Source organism: Delphinus delphis, chromosome 2 (assembly GCF_949987515.2).
Source record: "Delphinus delphis chromosome 2, mDelDel1.2, whole genome shotgun sequence".
Classification (NCBI taxonomy): domain Eukaryota; kingdom Metazoa; phylum Chordata; class Mammalia; order Artiodactyla; family Delphinidae; genus Delphinus; species Delphinus delphis.
The window spans coordinates 167,231,293-167,251,581 of record NC_082684.1 but is presented as its reverse complement, the minus strand read 5'-3'; the positions used below and the strand labels follow the sequence as shown (position 1 = coordinate 167,251,581).

At 37.9% G+C, this 20,289-nt stretch overlaps 1 protein-coding gene across 5 annotated transcripts in view; it reads left to right on the top strand.

Annotated features, from left to right (window-relative positions):
• The window catches only part of ARHGAP21 (Rho GTPase activating protein 21), a 128,412-nt gene that overhangs the window by 32,523 nt on the left and 75,600 nt on the right, over positions 1 to 20,289 (top strand). For all 5 annotated transcript variants that reach the window (XM_060006215.1, XM_060006214.1, XM_060006213.1 and 2 more), the window contains exon 3: positions 18,632 to 18,811. In XM_060006215.1, coding sequence (XP_059862198.1) covers positions 18,632 to 18,811 — 180 coding nt within the window. The remainder of the gene's footprint in view (positions 1 to 18,631; positions 18,812 to 20,289) is intronic.

The following is a 20,289-nucleotide window of genomic DNA, read 5'->3' as shown; positions in this document are numbered from 1 at the left end:
GGTTTAGGTGCCTTTTGTAATGATGCTTAGTTGATAACCGTTTCTTAGCCCTTCTGATACTGAAACTTTAGCATTATTAATACATGTAAATATAAACATAAATACATTATGCGTTGGTAAATATAAGCAATTCATGATAAACACAGTCTATGTGAGCAGAGTTTAATGTTGAAATAAAGTTTTAAAAAGTAGTGTTGTTAATGTCCTTTAGCGATATTCATAATTGCTCTTGAGCTGCAAAGTGGTTAAGTTAGAATAGTGACCTATTAGTTTAAATATCTAGATTATATTGATGGTGAACGTCAAGCCGGCTGCCTCTGGATCTGTTACTTAGAGGGCCCAGAGGCTGACTCTGTCTTGGCCTAGGTATACTGCCTGGTAGCTTTTGATGGGTGAAATCAGGTTTAAATGAATGAGAAAGACAAAATGGAAATTTCTGAAGGAAAAGGCAGATTCTAGAAGGACAGACCAAATGGTCTGTGGATGAATGGAATGGCAGATTCGTCTGTCTTGATGCTAGTTGGACTTGATCGCAAAGAGAAAAGCACTTACAGACATTAGCTTTTGATGTTCCCTCCTCCCCACCTTTGGGGAAAACTGCTTGGCAAGTCGGATGGTCTGGTGGAAAGAAAGCCTTGCACTATGAGTAGAGACTCCTGCATATTTGTCTGCTCTGCCACCTCTTGGTTGTGTGATTCTGAACAATTCTGTCAATTCTCTGGATTTTAGTGTTCTTATCTATAATCTGATTAGAGGATTTTCAGGGCTTCCTTCTTCCAGTCGTAACAAAAAGTAATTCTTACATCATAAGAAGCAAAGGAGGAGAGCCAGAGAGAGAGAGAGAGAGAGTGTGGGCAAGGCTGAGGTTGCAGTCTTTTGTAATCTGATCTTGGAAGTGACACCCATCACATTTGCCGAATTCCATTCATTAGAAGCAAATCATTGGGTCCAGCCCACACTCAAGGGGAGGGGACTGCACAGAGGCAGGAATGCTAGAAGGCGGGGGTCACTATTCTCTTCTTTTTTTTTTTTTTAGTTTATTTTATTTTTGGCTGTGTTGGGTCTTCGTTGCTGCACGTGGGCTTTCTCTAGTTGAGGCGAGTTGGGCTACTCTTGGTTGCAGTGCGTGGGCTTCTTATTGCGGTGGCTTCTCTTGTTGCAGAGCACAGGCTCTAGGCTTCAGCAGTTGCGGCATGTGGGCTCAGTAGTTGTGGCGCACGGGCTTAGTTGCTCTGTGGCACGTGGGATCTTCCTGCACCAGGGCTCGAACCTGTGTCCCCTCATTGGCAGGCAGATTCTTAACCACTCTGCCACCAGGGAAGCCCCTCTGTTTTTCTACAGTTGTGACTGATCATCATCCGTTTCAGAACTGGGAGATGTGGGGTGGAATCCCCCAGATCACCTCCTGGTTCAGTGACTTACAGAATTCACGACACAGTGGTACTCAGAACTATGATTCATTACAGCAAAAGGATACGAAGCAGAACTAGCAAAATGAGATAAAGCTCAGAGAAAACCATGCACAAGCTTCCAGGGATCCTTTCCCAGTGGAGTCACACGAGATGCACTTAATTCCTTCAGCAGCAAACTGAGACAACACGTGTAAAATGTTGTCTATGAGGGATGCTCGTTCGAGACAAGGTTTTCACTGGGGGCTGGTCATGTGACTAGCATATGCCAAAATTCCAGACTCCCAGAAGGAAGGCAGGCGGTCAGCAGAAACCACATTGTTTGTACTAACAGTGGAGGCCCAGTGGGCCAGTCTTCTCTGTTAGAGAATGGGGGGAGCCCTCCTGAAGTCCAGATTCTAACCAAGGGCCAACCTCATAAGCAGGCCTTTCTGAGGATAGCAATCTCAGGCCTGCTGTGGTAACTCTTTTCTGCACGGGAGGGAACAGGTTAGGTTTACCATAAATAATGGCAATCAGTCAAAATATTCTGTTACGTTGATGATTCTGGACCTACGCTTGGTGGGGAGGGGGAAATGGTGCTTTTTAGGGCCTGGAGATTAAAGGAGCTTAACTCAGGCAGTAATCACAGTGTTTAGATCCTGACTGGGCTGTTACAATGCATATTTGTAGTGAGCTTAGAGAAAAATGAAGTTTCAGTGGTGCATTAATGTACTATATCTTTTGCTTCCAGACATGCTGATTCAGTGCGTATGGCTGCTCTGCTAGGCCTTGTCTGTAAGATGGTGACTGTTAACGGAGTGGGAGAGACAGATAGGAAACAAATGCACAGAAATAAATATGTAGTTACAAGTGCAAACTTTCCCTTACAGGAGAAGGTACTCAATTTCTATTCATTCGCTACAATATTTTATGCCCCTACTTTGTGCTGCTGTTCTGGTGTGAACAAAACACAGTCCCTGCTCTTATGGACCTTACATTTTAATGGGGGAGGGGAGGGGCACAATCAATAATCAAATATACAGTATTGTATATTTGTGACAAGATTGTGACAAGTGCTATGAGGAAAAATAAAGTAGCATGGAGCGATGGGGAGACTAGTTTAGATAAAGGTGGTCATGAAAAGTCCCTCTGAGGTCACTTCTCTGAGTCGATGATGTGTCAGCAGAATCCTAAAGCCATGCAAGTATCAGCCCTCCAGGAGAGGGATTGCACAGGTAAGGTCCCCGAGGTTGGAAGGAGCTTGGTGTGTTTGAGGCAACCGGGAGACTGGTGTGGCAGGAATCGTGAACGGAGGGAGAGGACTAAGGGAATCAGGCATATCCAGGACCAGGTCCTAGGAGGGTCTGTAAGAGGAGGGTTTTGGAGTGTCTTCCCAGGGTGATGGGAAGCCTGTTGTAGGGTGTTTAGCATGACAGTGACAGCCGGATTCATGTTTAATTAGACATGAACACATTTTAACAAACATGTAAACTGTAACTAGAAATATAGCAATACCTAAAATATCTTTAAATCATAAATACATAGCTTGATGAATTTTACAAAGTGAATGCACCTGTGGAATCATTACTCTGATAAAGCTACAGAGCGTTAGCAGCCCCTCAGCCTCTGTTACGCCCTTTGCAGTATTCTCCCCTCCTCCAAAGATGATACCTATCTAGGCGTCCATCACTATGTATTGGTTTGCCTGTTTTAAATTTTATTATGGGGCTTCCCTGGTGGCGCAGTGGTTGAGAGTCCGCCTGCCAATGCAGGGGACGCGGGTTCGTGCCCCGGTTCGGGAAGATCCCACATGCCGCGGAGCGGCTGGGCCCGTGAGCCATGGCCGCTGAGCCTGCGCGTCTGGAGCGTGTGCTCCGCAACGGGAGAGGCCACAACAGTGAGAGGGCCGCGTACCGCAAAACAAAACAAAACAAAAAATTTTATGAATATGATTGCACCGTAAGTACCTTTTATGTTTGACTTTTTTTCACTTAGGATTAGCTTTCAAATTCGTCCATGTGGTTGCATTAGCTGTAAACTTAAAAAAATTTATTTGTAACAGTTCACTATATGCATATAACATAGTTTATCCATTCTACTTTTGATGGCATTTGTCTTTCCAATTTCGGCCACTGCACATAATGCTGCTATGGACATTTTTGCACATGGCTTTATATGTATGGATTTCTGCTGAGTGTTTAACTAGGAGTGGAGTTACTGGGACAAGGGATGTGTACGTTTTATGGCCCAACTTTGACAGACGCTACCAAGCAGCTTTTCAAAGTGGTTATACCAATTTATATTCTCATCAGCAGTATTTGAGAACTCTTGTTACTCTACATCCTTGCCAGTCATTGTTTGCCAGTTAAAAAATATTTCTTTTAGCTATTTTGGCGTATGTGTCGTAGTATCTTATTATGGTTTTGGTTTGCATTTGCCTCACGAGTAATGAGTTTGAGCATCTGTTCTTAAACTTATTGGCCACTTGGATTTCTTCTTTTGTAAAGTGTTCAGATCTTTTGCCCATCATCACTAGTTGTAAGAACTTGGATAAGTTACCTAATTTCTTTGAGTACAGTGTTAGCAATACATTAGAAGAGGAATAATGTCATCTAATTTTCAGTTTCTTTGAATCGTCTATTTGAGTGACCAAAGCAAGTTAGTGTCCTTCATGCAACTTCATCTTCCACATGTCCTTAAGAGCTACTTACTAAATACTTTCTGCAGTGACAATATCTACTTGAATATAAAGATTTTTAAAGATGTAAGGTCCAGGGAGTGAGTGGCATTACCATTTTAGCCTAGCTAAAATGGATATAGGGAAAGAAATTTTCCAAAAATAAGATAATTTTATAGGAAGACAGACTCTTGTTTCTTCCTATGGAAATTATAATTATTTAATCAAATTTGAATTAATTCAACAATAACAATAATATCAGCATCACTAACAAAAATCTGGAAATTGATTTGGGAGATGGTCCAGCCAGCTAGTATTTAAAGAAATGCCCCGTGGCATCCAACTCAACCATAAACTACTTGCACTGTAGCCAAAGCAGAAGAATGTAAAGCAGTGTAGAAAGCCCTTCTTTTAATATAGAATTCCCTTTGGGCTGTTCAGGCTGATCTGAATGATTAATGGTTCTTATTTCTGCCTTATAAACTTTTAGTAAAATTTACGGTATATTGGATTTGTATTTTTATGAGTGCTGTATGTACTTTATAATACTTTAAGCTCCTCCTTATATAATATCCAGCTGGTATAATTATGCTTATTTAAAAATTGTGACAGTTTGCATTTGTAAATGATTTTAGAGGTTTCTAATTGTTATATCTTTGCTTTTCTGATGTATTGTTAAATCATTTCTGTGTTTTAGCCAATTAAAGCATTTTTTCTATGTAAAAGTATTATCTATTCAAATGATTCATTTTATAATATAGTTTCCAGAAAAACGTTCCATTGAAAGGCAATTGTATTTATGGGACATAAATTACGGAGTGATTAAAACAATTTATTGCTTCCAATTTAAACACTTGCTTCCAATTTAAACAACTTAAAGCCTTCCAAAAGGCCTTATCCCAGCGTTCTTTTAAATAGTAAGCTCCACCAGTGCCTGTAAAATGTGTACAAGATACTTCTTGATATTTAATCATGACTTTTCATGAACAAATTATGAAACAAGTACCTCCTGCATTTGGAAATTTTTACTTAGCAGGGTGTTTGAAATAAAGAAGACACAATTGAGTTCGACCTAGAAACTGCGATGCACCTGAAAGGGCACAAGGCGGTACATTACCACATTAGAAGTTGGATGGCAGCCAAGTCGCTCCATTTCCAAGCCCAGTCTCCCCCCAAGAACCGTGGATGCAGTTAGCTCATTTCATGTCATCTGCCTTGGCTGGACCTGGCAATTCAAAGTTGGACCTGCTCTGGTGTCTGGTGTCCTGCAGTTAGGGTGCATCTCAGTGCTCAGAATAATCTGAACATGAGCTGGTTTGACCCTCCTTCCTTGGGGAGCTTCTCTCCTCTCTGAGATCTGGGGTCTGCTTCCCTGGGTCATCACCCCTGGGTTCCTGTGTATTTTAAGCTCCGTTTCGAGTTCCCAGGGATTTTGCTTTGGTTTCTACTACTGTGTTTCAAGGCATTGCTGTCAACCCTCATTTTGTACGAGAACTGTGTTCTGAACTCCAGTGACATGTTCTTTTGTAGTTCACTCTTCAGCTGGAGACTATCATTCTTAAGCTGGAGACTAAGCTGAATATCTGTATATTCTTTTCTATATTATTTATATTATAGGTCTTTAAGAATTGGATGTTACATGCAAAGATGTTTAGCTTCATTATTAATGAAAGAAACAAAAAAATAATAAGAACCATTTTCATCTTAGCATATTGGAAAAGATTAAAAAATAACTACCCAGTGTTGGCTAGAATATATATCCATAGTTAAGTAGTCTGCTGTGCTGTCCGTAGGTTTGTGACTTGGTTCCCCATTTTATAGATGGCCCTTTGACACTTTGTATATAAAACTATAAGACAAAGAAACAGAACATGATGATTTGATCCAGCAACTCCATTCTTAGGAATTTATCCTAATGACCTATTCATGGTTTTTCATGGAGATTGGTCTACAGGTAGTTGTAGTAATAGTAGTAACAATAACAACAATAATAACAGTAGTAGTAGTAGTATAAAAAAATCTTAAAAAACAGTGTGCATTCCTAAATGACACAGACAAAAATGAATAAATAAAATTTGATTTATTCGTATGGTGAAATACCATGCAGTCTTTAAAAATAACGTGTAGATATATATTAACATGGAAAGACATTCATAATGTATTAAATAAAAATAAATAGATTAGAAGAGCATTTTTCTAAAGTGTGTATTTGTATATATTCACATATGGAAAAGTCTGAAAAGATATATATACACCAAAATATTGGCATCACTTTTCTTTAGAGGGGTAATGGTAGGTAAGTTAAATTATTATTGGTTTTTTTTGCTTAGCTTTATTTTCTAATTTGTCTTTAATGAAAATATGTATCTGATAAATATCAATTATAAAGGAAAAAACTAAGGGTACATGACCCAGAAGCTATGATCCTCAAATTGCTGAAACAATCTGGTCGTGGTGTAGTATAGTGGGAAAGCTCCAGGATCAGGAGATTGGAAACTTAGGTTCTAGCCTAAGCTGTGTCACTAATTAGCTATGAGACCATCAGCGAGTCTCTCTGGACCTCCGTTTTTTGTATTTGTAAAGTGAGTTGGTTGAACTACATCTCTGATTTTTAAACTCCTTAACAGACTGTTAGGGCTTCTGGGAAGCTAGCAAAATGGAGCAGGTTTCTGTACAAACTCTCCTGCCCCTCCCCAGACAGAGCAACTCTGTATATTTGATATTCTGTATATTGAGTTTCTGTTTTAAGCTATCTTTCAGCAAAAGGTAAGGAAAAGGTGGGGGGAGAATATCCTATTTCCGAGATGTAGTAATTCTAAGTACAGTCTATGTGACTCCCTTTTAGCTTCCCACCTTCTTCCTGTTCACTAGGGCAAGTTTCCAGTAGGACAGAGCTGGCCTTATGTACCAGGATGCCCCTGCTCTCCTGGAAATATCAGACTGTGATTCATTCACTCCCTAGCTCTCTACATTCATCGAGAGCTTGTGGGTAAATGAATAATTCATGTGGTATGGGGTGCCTTCACCCCAGCTGACATAGAGAGACCTATTTTTTACACCTTTCAAAAACCATTTCAGCATCTTTTATGAATTATTTTCCCATTTGCTCCCGATCCATTGGAGTAGTACTCTCTGCCTGCTCTGTCCTTCAATTGGACCCTAATGAATAGTTTGGATTGCCAGTAACTTTTGGCAAGTTACTTAACCTCTTGGAGACTCAGTGTTCTATAAAATGGTGAATGATTAAGTTGGATGACATTATCTGCACGTTTCCATCTTAGCTATATAAAATTGTGTGAAATTTTCCCATAGTTCAGTCTAGTGAACTTGAGGCAACTATTAACATTAGTTGCCAGTGTAGTGTCTTTGATCATCTAAAATCAACATAGATTCAGAAAACTTATTTGTATGTACATTTAGCAAGATGATATTCTGGGTCATTACAGTACTTCAAACAAAATAGTGAAACCACATGATGTGGGTCTGACCTTCTGTACCCATATCTCCTCTAGCCTCCAGGCATGCTCAGTATCGCTGTGTCTGCTCAGAGGGGACTGCATTATTTCACTGGTAGCTAGGATGAACTGAAATTTAAGCTTGCCTCTTAATTTGGAGATTCCTGTCTGCTCAAAGGATAGGGAGGTGATTGTTTTTAACCTAAAAATACAATCTGTTCTCTGATTCAGAGTAAACAAAATTTTGTTCATATCAGAAAATAAGTAGCTTCTGAAAACAGCTCTATTATCTGGTCATAGAGCCTCTTTACAAGAAAATATGTGTAAAAATAGACATCTGTATTTGAGTTTATGTCTGTTAGACCTATATGTACTTACTGTCTCAAATGAGAAAAATGGGGAAGTAGGTAAACAGGAGTAATTCCCCAACAAAGTTTTAAAGTCATCGTTTTGTTTTCTGTTATCCTTGTTTTATGTAAACTTTCCTCGTTTAATTCATTTAAATTTAATTTCTTTTATGTGCCCTACTTTCTGTCAGGATTTGTGGTGGGCACTGAAATAAGCCATTATTCTCCTCTCTCCCCAGGAAGCTGCTCTAAGATTGAAAAGATAGATGTATAAACAAGTAATTGTAATGTGGTAGGGTACGCCCTACACGAAAGGTGCTCTGTGAGCTGCAGGTCCTTGGAGACTGCCTCTGAGTATTGCAGTGCACTGGTTGGGGACTTCTGCCATAAGGCACTTTGGCACCAAGAAAGGAGTGGATTATTCCGTTAGCACAGATGAAGTTTTCAAAGCACAACTTGTCAGCAAGGGATGGGCTGCACAGCATTGCCGGCTGATGTGAAAAGTTAGCATCCATGCATGTTCCTTACAGAAAATCAATGACTTGTTTAGGAAAAAAAACCTGGCCCCTTATTCCAAACTCTGTGTGTGTGTGTGTGTGTGTGTGTGTGTGTGTGTGTGTGTGTGTGTGTGTGTGTTTAAAATAACTTTAGTCATACTGTGATATTTTAATCTTATTTTTTCCCTCAATATTATATTTTGGGCATTTCCCCATGTCATTAAAATTTTTTCATATTTCAGCTGTATCATAATCTACTTAACTCTTCCTTTTTGTTGCTCTTGTTGGACTTTGATATAGTTTCCAAGTTGAGTTTATTATACCTTGGAATGAACATGTTGTAAAATGAATCTTCACCATGTCTCTTATTATTTCATTAGTTACTAGGTTAAAAGGTATAAAATTGATAAACTGATAAATGTTACCAAGAGTGTTTACAGAAAGATTGTATTCCCAGTAGAGGGTATGAGAATTCTCACGGGTTTTCCTGATTGATTTTAGAATAATATCTTTTCTTCAGTGTCCTTCTCTGCTAGTAGAGAATATTTGTTAATGAGAGACTTAACTAAACTTTAGGTTAGTAAAGTAATTTCTTCAGAAATCCTTTGCAGAAAAATATTTTGGAAATTTAATATCTTTATAACTTGAGAATCTTTGGCATGGAATGAGATTTTAGGAACTTTATATTTAAGAAGACTATTCTATCAGTATAGTATTAAGTTTTTAGAAGAAGTTTTGTTGTTGTTGCACTACATGGTCATTCTATCACTGCATTTTTGTGATTAGCAGATACTTTCTGGCTCGTTAGCAGCGAATGAGGAAAGTAACTAAGACTGTGTTCCCTGATTCTAGTAGACATGCTTAGAAATAGGTTATAAATGCTCAGTATAGCTAGTTAGGCTTTGAGCGTAGGGACAAGATGCTTGTGCTAGTATAAATCGTGTTAGGCTGCAAGTATCTATAGTGATGTAATGCTCAATTGTTGCTTTGGGTGTGTGCTGAATGGGGTTGGCCACCACTGTACTCTTAAATGTGTATTTAATAGCTTATTTCTTTCTTTCTATTATTTGGCTCTCTTCCTGCCTGTAGGAAGTTTCATATTTATTAAAATATAGGCAAGAAAAAAGCAATTAAGCAGAAATGTTAAAACTCATTAATATAGTGCTGCTACATGGTTTGTTGGGGAAGTACTTGAATGGCTAAAGTTACATTAAAAAAATTTGTTTTTTCATTTTAGATGTGTATTTCATTTAGTCATTCTATTCTATGCTCCTTTACAAAAAAAAAGAAAAAAAGGAAAAAAGGAAAGAAAAAAGGTAAATAAAAGTTTATGTAAAGCAGATTTAAATAGTTTTGGCCATCCAGATATCAGTCATTATTTGTTACAGACCCATCTCTAATAGGCTCAGATGTTCAACAAACTGATAAACTTCTGGGAGTTTTGTTTTTTCATAGGAATTTAGTTTGGAATTGTTGTTTCTGCGAAATCTAAGTTATTTAAGACTTCATTTAAAAAAATGCTTGAGATATACAGCAGATCATTCTTCCGTACAGATTCTTCTGTGTGGAGTTAAGTCTGCCACATAATGTTAAGAGTACTTTATTGAAATAAATACTTGAGTAAGTTTCATGTGTACTTAGTTTTATTTGCTAATAATAAATGGACTGATGAACACTGTTTAAAAAACAAAATATTGTTTAGAAGTCATTAGTATTAAAAGGCTTAGAAAACATTCTTTTTCTGAAAAACATAATCCCAGAAAAGTAAGTAAAAATTTCATTGGAATATCTAAGAATCAGACTGAGTTCCTGTACATTTTTGGGTAAAGAGCTGTTTTTTAGATAAAAGATCTCTAGAATTGGAGCTGTATGTTTTATGACTATGGGAAAGTCACTTCACTTTTTTGAGCCTCATTTAAAAAAAAATGTAAATAGATGCCTATCAGAGATGTCACAATAGTTCAATACGGCAATTCTGATGGAACACGTGGGTCATACTCAGTAGACGCTCGCTGGATGCTAGCTGAACTTTTATCCTCATATTTAATTATGGTTAATAATTAGAGAGGTTTTGGTATAGCGATGTATTTTGAAGTGGAAATATTCCCCTTACATAAAGTAGAATGTAGGCTCCCTCTCCTTTAGGAAACAACCCTGCAATGTATAAACCATTTAAAAAAAATGAAAGATTCTTTTTTGTTATCCCCAAGGATAGCACTAGGGGAGTACCCGTGAAACTTTGAGAGTGGGACATTGACAGTCTCTGCACGTGAGAAGGCGGGTGGTCTCCTAACCATGTGCCCCTTTTGATGGAGAAGGATGATGGGATAGATGATGCGTAGTGGCCGCTTGTGGTGATGGTGCAGGTCAAGTTTCTGAATTAGACATTTGACACTTAACTATGTTAAGCCACCGTCTGTTATTATACTATAAACATCTATCCTGTACCAGGTAAACACCTTAAAGAAACCATCTAAATGATATGTAAACATATGTAAATACCATAAAGAAACCATGTGACTACTGTGTAAATACCTTAAGAAACTATGGTGTGAAGGATGTCTTTATAAACAGGAGATGCTCTTAGCAACATTTTTTTTTTTTTCTGTAATAGCAGAATAACTGGGAAAAACCCTATTTCCTTTTAGAGGATAATGTAATAGATAAAATGTGGTATATTCACAATGAAATTTTATACACCAGTGAACATCAATGAACCACAGCAGAGATTGGCTAGCTGTTCATCAACCCTTTTCCTCCTCTTTCTGGTAAACAGCTAATCACATTCCCAGATTCCCTTACTTTAGTGATTTTTTTTTTTTTTTTTTTTGCGGTACGCGGGCCTCTCACTGTTGTGGCCTCTCCCGTTGCGGAGCACAGGCTCCGGACACAGGCCCAGCGGCCATGGCTCACGGGCCCAGCCGCTCCGCAGCCTGTGGGATCTTCCCGGACCGGGGCACGAACCCGTGTCCCCTGCATCGGCAGGCGGACTCTCAACCACTGTGCCACCAGGGAAGCCCTGGTGAATATTTTTGATAACAGAATTAGGAAGTAATGTCAGAAGCTATTAAAGATGAAAGAATGAATGCAGACAATATGCCAGTGAGATTCAGTCATATTTACTTCTGGAATCAGTAATAAAGATGAATTCTTTCAAATTATATGGAAAGTTATAGAAATGACAAGTGAGGATTGTCATTAATGTGTCATCTTGAAAGTGATTTCTCTATTTTAGGAAACAAGCTCAGACTTTCCTCTAATATCATGAAGACATTTATTGTTAGTCACAGGAGGTCCAAGGGACAGAAGTAAGTATAATCTAATCCCATCATCACTACTAGTGAGACAACTGCAAGAATATGCCCAGAAAATGGGTCTGAATGGATAATTTATGAAGAGAAGTACGTTCTGATTTTTACCATTTTGTGAGACTGATAATATTGACAGATTATAGTCAGAAGAAAATTAGAGATAACTTTCCAAAGTCATAGTAGTAGTCAAAACTAAGCTATTTATAAAACATTTCTAGAAAGTTTACACCATTCTTTCCAATTTTTTTCATTTACTTCAGATTTTACAATACCTATCTTCTATGAGAGTGAAGTTCTAAAATTGTGGAATTAAGACCTCATGTCTTTGACATGGTGGGATCTGAAAGTAAATCAGAGAGAGAGAGAGAAGAGAGAACAGTACTGTCTAGATAAAAATTCCATTAGAAACCAGAACCTTGAATAGGGAAGGAAATCACATAGGAAAATACCAGCTGTTTCAAAATAATCCATAAATGAAACCTACAGAGGTAACAGCAGCAGAAAGGACCCATATGACCAATCAACTTACATGAAAGATAGTATAAATGAATGCCTAAGGAAATAATACACTTAAAACTTAAGAGTTATATGTTTAAAAATTAAGCCCAAGCATTTAATTGAAATATTTTGGACCAACGTCATCTAGATCTTTTAACTTCAAGTCATGAAAGTGTTAGAATTTCTTTGGCCATCATCTTTCATCTCTTAAATATTAAAATATCTACTGAGAACTAGAATTAATTCTTAGAAAAGTACATCTAGACACATCTAGATATTCAACATCAAAGTAGTTTCAATTGTTATCAACCTGGATTGGCAAAAAAAAAAAAAAAATTTTTTTTTTTTTTTTACTTTTTAAGAAAGAGACTCCCCGTCAACAGAAGCTCCAAGTCAAGAGTTGCCAGGTATATGTAGCATATAAAGAGCTTTATTCAAGATTCTTTTAACTCAATTGGAATTAAACAAACAAGCTATTTAATTAAACACACAAGATCTCCTCATGTTGAACATTTGTAGAGACTTTCTGTCTCATGACAGAAAGTCAGTATGTGAGGAATAATTTGCTGTGAGATTAACTCTCTGTGGCGTTAGGACTGTGGAGACAGAAGCTTAAAGATAGACAGTGTCCAAATATGTAAACCACATGGTATTTCCTCTCCACTCATGGCATAGAATGGAAAGAGTAGGTTGGCTCTATCACTTACTAGCTGTTTTGACAAGTTACTCAACCACAGTGAACCCATATCTCCATCCGACTTCTTGTGGTACATAAAAATCTAGGAAGTTTTGTGGCTATTCAAGATTTTGTTTTCCCCTTCAGACAAAACTATGTTTTACACAGTATTCTCCTGAGTATGTGAAAAGTGTTATTGTGTAATACACTTTTGAGATAAGCCTTTATGTATTGGTGACCCCTGTGGTTTTAGAAAAACAGTTAAAAGAGTACTTGCTATGTGTGATGTACTGTTTTAAACACTTTACAAACTGTAACTCATTTAATCTTCATGAGAAGCTTATGAGGTAGGCACTATTATTACCACCCTCGTATGGAAGATGAATAACCGAGGTCCAAATGCCCAAGGCACACAGCTGGTGAGAAATCAAGGACCCAGGCCCAGGGACTCTGGCTCAGAGTCCATGCTCTTCCCCTCTGTGTGTGCCATCTCCCCATGTAATGAAAGAAAAAACATCAAGCCCAGATAACAGTCATAACTAGAAGAGTTCAGTAATTCAACTATAAAAAAGGAAAAGGACTCACATATTCAAATCATCACCGCGAGAAAGAATGGCCCTAAAATAAGGCAGAAAAATCTTACTTTAAGCAACTGGTACTACTAATATTATAAGTGGTAAGATTTAAAAAAAAATAGCAAAACATTTTCAAGTAACCCATAGGAGTAGGGCTTATAAACTTAGAAATATGATGGAGTCAATGTTAGGATCTTCTAGGATGAACATAATACTTTCTTATGCTTTATCGTGAATGATTCCTGGAATATACTAGGAAGCCATCCCATTCTACTTAAGGTACAAATAATTACAAAAGATAGCTTAGGGGTTATATAGTTACTGTGTATACAGGGATTGTTTCTTAACTCTCTTGTGTTTGCTTTCATGACAGCCCTGCGTCTTTCACCTCTGGCAAACATTTAGACTTTGTACTTTTTACCTGCGCCACTTTTTTTTTTTTTTAAAGCATTTTTGTTGAAGTGTAATTTACAAACCATAAAAGTCACCTGTTGTTAAGTGACATTTCAGTGGCTTGTAGTAAATTTATACAGTAGTGAAACTTTCATTACAATCCACTTTTAGAACATTTCCATTATCCCAAAGGGCTCTGTCGTGCCAGTGTGCATTCCCTTCTGTGAGGTTTTAATTACCTTTATTGTTATATGATTAGCATTTTCCCCTATACTTTTGTCATCTTTGCTTTGCCTGGTTGTTATATCTAGTTTTTATCTTTATTTCGGTTTCTTTTAACCTTCAGTTATTATTCAAGCAGGTGACCTTGTTATGAAGTCTTTTCAGGGAATCAGATGTCAGTTCTTAGTGCACAGGAATGTGACTGCTATGGTTCCAGCCACTTCTTGGCTTCTTGCACGCTGAGGCTGTTGGTACATGAATTGGTGCTCATGGTGGGAAGGTGAGACACGTGTAGAGATAACGTTTTAAGGGTCTTCTCAAGTGGAGAAATCTGACTGCTGTGTCCTTCACTGTGTGCCTGCAGTTTGCCCTTGTTATAAAATCCAACAGATCAAAAGCCTCTGTGGGTAAGGAAGAGAAGGAGGGAGAAAGGCACATATGTGTATTTCTTTTCATCTTCTCTTTTTATGTAGAAAGAATTGTAACCCTTCTTTCCTGTAGGGAAAAGGTAAGGAAACTAAAGAGGATTCAATGTGATGTTCTTGGGAGGCTGAAATAATTGAGACAACGAAGCTTTGTTGCCTCAAGAAATCTTAGTTTGCAGGGAGCGAAAAAGAAATTGCTTACTCTTCATCCCATTTTCTCCATTTTTGTAAAGAACTCAGTAGAACAAGACAGAACAGGCTCAACACAGAAACTTGAAGCATGACACCGGGATCCAAGAGCCTTATCTATATGGTTCAAAGGAAAAGGAAAGAAAAGTTGAATATGTTTGGGAGCTGTGAGGCCAAGTCATAATAATACATTAGAAATAAATTTAATACATGTAAAGTGTTTGTAAAGTAAAATTAGAGTCCTGCAGAAAAATAAAATTTAAAAATAATAGATTAGATCAAAGACCTATTGGAGGGAAAAGTCTATGCAGACTGCACAGTAGAAGAGATGATGAAAAGTAATGTGACACAGGGGAAATATTCTAGCCTCAGATTCAGGAAACCATGATCTTAATTTAACCATGATTTTAATTCTTGCCCTGATACTAGCCAACAATAATCTTAGACAAATCACTTAAATAATCCAGGCCTCAGTTTCCTCATATGTAACAGGAAAAGGTTCACTTATATTGCTCATAGCTTAGATTCTTTTGTGCTTTAAAATTACACAAGGAGATGGCAACTGAGCACAGGAAAAGATGTTCATCATTGGCCAGTAGGGAAATGCAAATATTACCACAACAAGATATCACCACACATCTATCACAGTGGCTAAGAGAAAAAATAATGACAATACCAAATGCCCTCGAGGATGCAGAGAAACTTAGAGACACACACACACACACACACACACACACACACACACACACACACACACACACACACACACGGAGGGAATGAACTTGCGTGCATATATAAATAATTCTCTCATTTGGATCTCAGAAGGAGGATCCAGTCACTGCCTAAAGCTTAGGCTAAACTACTTGTATAGTTAAGCCCAGAATAGCAACTTTCATGCTACAAATTCTACCTGATCATGTGATTGCTTTTGCAGTTATTTGAGACTCGGCTTGAGTCCGCCATGTTGATGTTTGGTGTTACTCCCCCTCCCCCTTAAAATCTCCAAGTTTTAGAAGGGGGAATAAACTCAAATGCGTTTACGATAAATGAGCTTCAAATGTACAGCGTCTCCATCGGTGGCTCAGAGTCTTGATTACTGTAGCTTTATATGAAGTCTTGTAAGTCCTCCAATTTTATTCTGCTTTTTCAAAGTTGTTTTGGTTGTTTAGGTCCTTTTCATTTCAAAGTGAATTTTAGAAACAGCTTATCAACTCTACACAAAAATCTCCTGGGATTTTGACTGGGATTTCATTGAATCTATAGATCAATTTGGGGAGGGTTGATATTGTAACAATACTGAGTCTTCTGAACCATGAACATGGTGTATCTCTCCATTTATTTAGATTTTCTTTAAATCTCTCAGCAGTGTTTTGGAGTTATAATGTACAGGTCTGGCAAATTTTTTGTCATATTTATACCTAAGTATTTCACATTTTATTTATTTTTTTTTTAAAAAAATATTATTTATTTATTTAATTTATTTTTGGCTGCATCGGGTCTTTAGTTGTAGCACGTGGGCTCTTTGTTGCGGTGCCCAGGTTTCTCTCTAGTTGTGGCATCTGGGTTTTCTCTCTCTAGTTGTGGCACGTGGGGTCCAGAGCACGTGGGCTCAGTAGTTGTGGCATGTGGGCTTAGTTGCCCTGTGGCATGTGGAATCTTAGTTCCCTGATCAGGGATCGAACCCGCGTCCCCTGCATTATAAGGCAGGTTCTTTACCACTGGACCACCAGGGAGGTCCTAGTTTTTCACATTTTAAATGGTGTATTTTAAACATCTCAGTTTCCAAGTGCCTATTGTCAGTGTGTAGAAATACTGTTCATTTTTGTATATTTATAATACTTCCATTCTGTTGGATAGCACTTGATCACAGCCTCCCCTATTGCAGGTTTGGCTGGGAAATGTTACTATCTAGTGTCTTCCCAAATGGAAAAGAACATGAAATTGATAAAATAGCTAACTAGTAACAACCCAAATATTGACTAATGATGAAAATGTTCAGGATTTAGAAGTCTCTTGAAAAATTGCTTCCAGGAGCATTTTTAAGTTTAAATACCTTCATGTTAAGCAAATCATTGTGGAAGAATAGATAAGATTCACTAGAGGAGCATAATAAAAAATGTAATGGAATCAAGCACATTTAAGTATTTGTCGTTTGATAAAGGTGACATTTCAAAACTGCTGAGATGAACTTGGAATTGTAATTTCATACAAAATCTTAGCAGCAAGGTAGACATGTTAAGTTTGAGATGCCTGTTAGATTGGGGAGATGTCTGGGCTAGAGATAAAAATTGGGGAAATCACCGAAAGCCAGAGCAGAGGTAGAAGGGTCCATGGCTGAGTCCTAGGTATTCCAAAATTCAGAAGTGGAGCAGTTGATGAGGTAGCGAAGAAGACTGAGCAGAATCCCGGCAGTTAGGAGGAGATTCGGTGTGGGAAGTCACGTGGGGAAGTTTTTCAGGCAGGAGTGGTCACAGAAGACGAGGGCTGAGAATTGATCATTCAATTCAGAGACGTAGAAGTTTTTGGGGACCTTGACAAGAGCAGTTTCTGGGAATTAGGGAGGCAACAGCCTGATTTAAGGGGATTTAAGAGACAAATGGGAGAAAAATAATTGGAGATATAGCAGAGTAGACAACTTTCAAGAGGTTTTCCTGTAAAGATAGGCAGAAAGACAAAGTGGAAGCTGGCGAGGGCTGTGGTCAAGAGAGGATTTGTGTTGTTGTTTTAAGATTAAAGAACTTAGAAAATGTACACATGCACCAATGGGAATGATGTCGTGAAGAGAAAACATGATGTAAAAGAGCGAGGGGAGAATCGCTGGGACCATGTCTTTGTCTAGGAAGAGAGAATAGGATCTAGTCCATAAGTGCTGGGGCCTTAGAACAATGGGCAGTGCAGCCGTTGTCACAGGAGGGAAACGGGAACGTGGCACAGTTGCAGGTAGGCGGGGAGATGTGGCCAGCGACTAAGCTCTCACTGTCTTGCTTGTGTGTTTTCGGTGTAATGAAAGCAAGGTCATCAGCCCCAAGTGAGGGCGGGGGAGAAGGGATGAAATGGTCGTCTTGGATGAATGGACTGGAGAGAAATGGACAGACAACACTGAAGGCTCGCTTGAGGTTAGCGGTCATGAACTTAGAGGGAAAGCCGTCGGCTTAATTTTCTGTTTTTCTCCACCCATGTTTGGCCACGTGCGTGCATGCAGGTCCAGAGTAGGTCATGTTGATTTATCCAGGGTGAGGTCTTCTCAGGTGACTTTGAGGAAGTGAGGGAAAGGCAAAGGAGTGAACTGAAGCTGGTTTAAGAGAGAGCTGAGGACGTGGGGCAGTGAGGGACGGGTGTAGGGTCAGCTTCAGATGGAAGAATCGTAAGGGTTGGCATGTGAGCGGGATGCAGGGTGGGCTCCTTGATCTGAGATTGCAGAGGGTTTTTACTCATGAGCAGATAAAAGCCAGGAGTTGGAGAGAGATAGCAGAGAACTGGAAAGCCAGGATATTGGAAGGATTATCTATGTGGGTACCGAATTTACGCTCAGAACCTGAAGCCTTAGCTCTTATTTTCTAATATCCTTTGCTGCCATTGGACTGATAACATGTTTAGTGTTCTTACTTGCAACAGTTTCATGTCTCTTCTTTCATAGTTTCTGTTTCTTAGTCCTTAGTGCTCTGTGAGATTTTGTGTTGTCTTTCATTCCATCTATTGCATTTAAAATTTTAGCCATTATATTTCTCATTTCCCAGAGTTCTTTCTTGCTTCTGATTAACTTTTCATAGCATCCCACTGGAGGAAAAAAATTGAGTTTTTGGTAATCCGCATGATTTGTTGTACCATGTATAGTTCATGCATCAGAATATGGTTCTTGTTCTCCAGTAAGTTCCTTTCTGCACTCAGGTATTACATTTTTACACATAAATTTTTCCCCAAATGATGAAGTATATTGTGTTACATAGTTAACTTTTAAACATCTTTTCATTTTAGGTATCAAAAAGTAAAGATGGAAAAGAACAAAGTGAAACTGTATCACCGTCCGAAGATGAAACATTCTCCTGGCCAGGTCCCAAAACAGTTATGTTGAAAAGAACATCCCAAGGCTTTGGTTTTACATTAAGGCATTTTATTGTTTATCCCCCAGAGTCTGCAATTCAATTTTCATATAAGGTAAGAGAAGTAATTAAAGTAGAACACAAGGCAAATCCTGTCTCCTTCTTGTCTTCCTCTCATCCTGCCTTCTTTCTATCTTAAAAGAATCGTGTCATATCTGCATTTTTGTTATATTCTTTTCCATCTTTTAGATATTTTTTACCTTCTAGAACAAACACTTTAATCTCCTCTGAAAGGTCATACTGATTATGAACTCCAAATCTTTTTTACTAGAACTTCTAATTCTAAACTTCACTCTACTTTTTCTAATGTGTAGCTGTTTTTCTAATATCTAGAAAGGTGGTTGAGCTTTCTAGGCTGAGCATGCAGAGGAAATATTATAGTTCGTTAAAATATTTGGACAGTTATAAAAAATTATTAGAATTAGACTGATACTTAACTTTCAGATAGGTAATATGATGGCAAGTCAGAATTTAAAAACACAGCTTCTCACTAGAGTGCATTACACTAATATGCTTCAACATATAGGAACATGGTCTAATAAGCAGCGGATGGAATCATTATAATGGCAGCTGACATCTTGAGTACTTGTTCTGTATTCTTTATGAGCATTATATCAGTTTATTATTAACCTCATATAATAGATATGGAAACTGGTCTGAGTCATATAATGAGTAAGTGGTGGACCTAGGATTTGAACTTGGCCAACGTGAATGCCTGATGCTTAACTGTTGTTCAACAGTGTAATGCAAATAATGGCATTCAGAAGACTTCGAAGACTTTGGCCAAGCCACTTAACTTCTTTTGGCTTCTAGATTTCCATTCTAATTCGAGGGGATTGTACTAGAAGATTAGAAAGTCCTTTCTAATTCTAAATATCTGTGAATCTTGGGCTGTCTTGTAAAACATAGTGTCAAATTGCTTCTGGAGGCCACACTTTTTTTTATTATATCTTTCTTAAATATTTCTATCTAGGAAAATGTCTTATAAGATAAGCTTTTAAAAGTACTAAAGAGTTTTTAAGAATTGAATAATTGCTATCTTTAGAATTAAAATTGACCAGTTTGGTGTTCCTGAAATGTATAAAACAGTTGAACTGGATTCCCTAAGAATCTCCTTTATATTTAAATGTCTTAAATAGTAAAACTTCGGTATTAGGTTACATGTGAGAGTAGTTGAAAATTTAAGTCCCTTGCGTTAATTACATATTAAGACTGAATTTTATTTTTTGTCTTTTGGTTTTGTTTTGAAGAAGAGCTTTGGATCATGATGATATAGATAGTACAGTTTTTATAAGATGATTTTACTGAACACGGATTTCAAATGCATTATTATTATTGTTATAATCGGAAAATATTTCTAGAAATTTTAGAGGCACAGTGTAGCTGCTAACACAATCTTTGGAGTCAAAAGGGCCTGGGTTTGAGTCCCATCTCTGCCCTTGTTAGCTTTGTGACCTTGGGTTAGTCTCCTAATAGACAGAGACAGCACTTTTCTCACTGTGGCTGTGTTAAGTGATATAATACATATAAAAC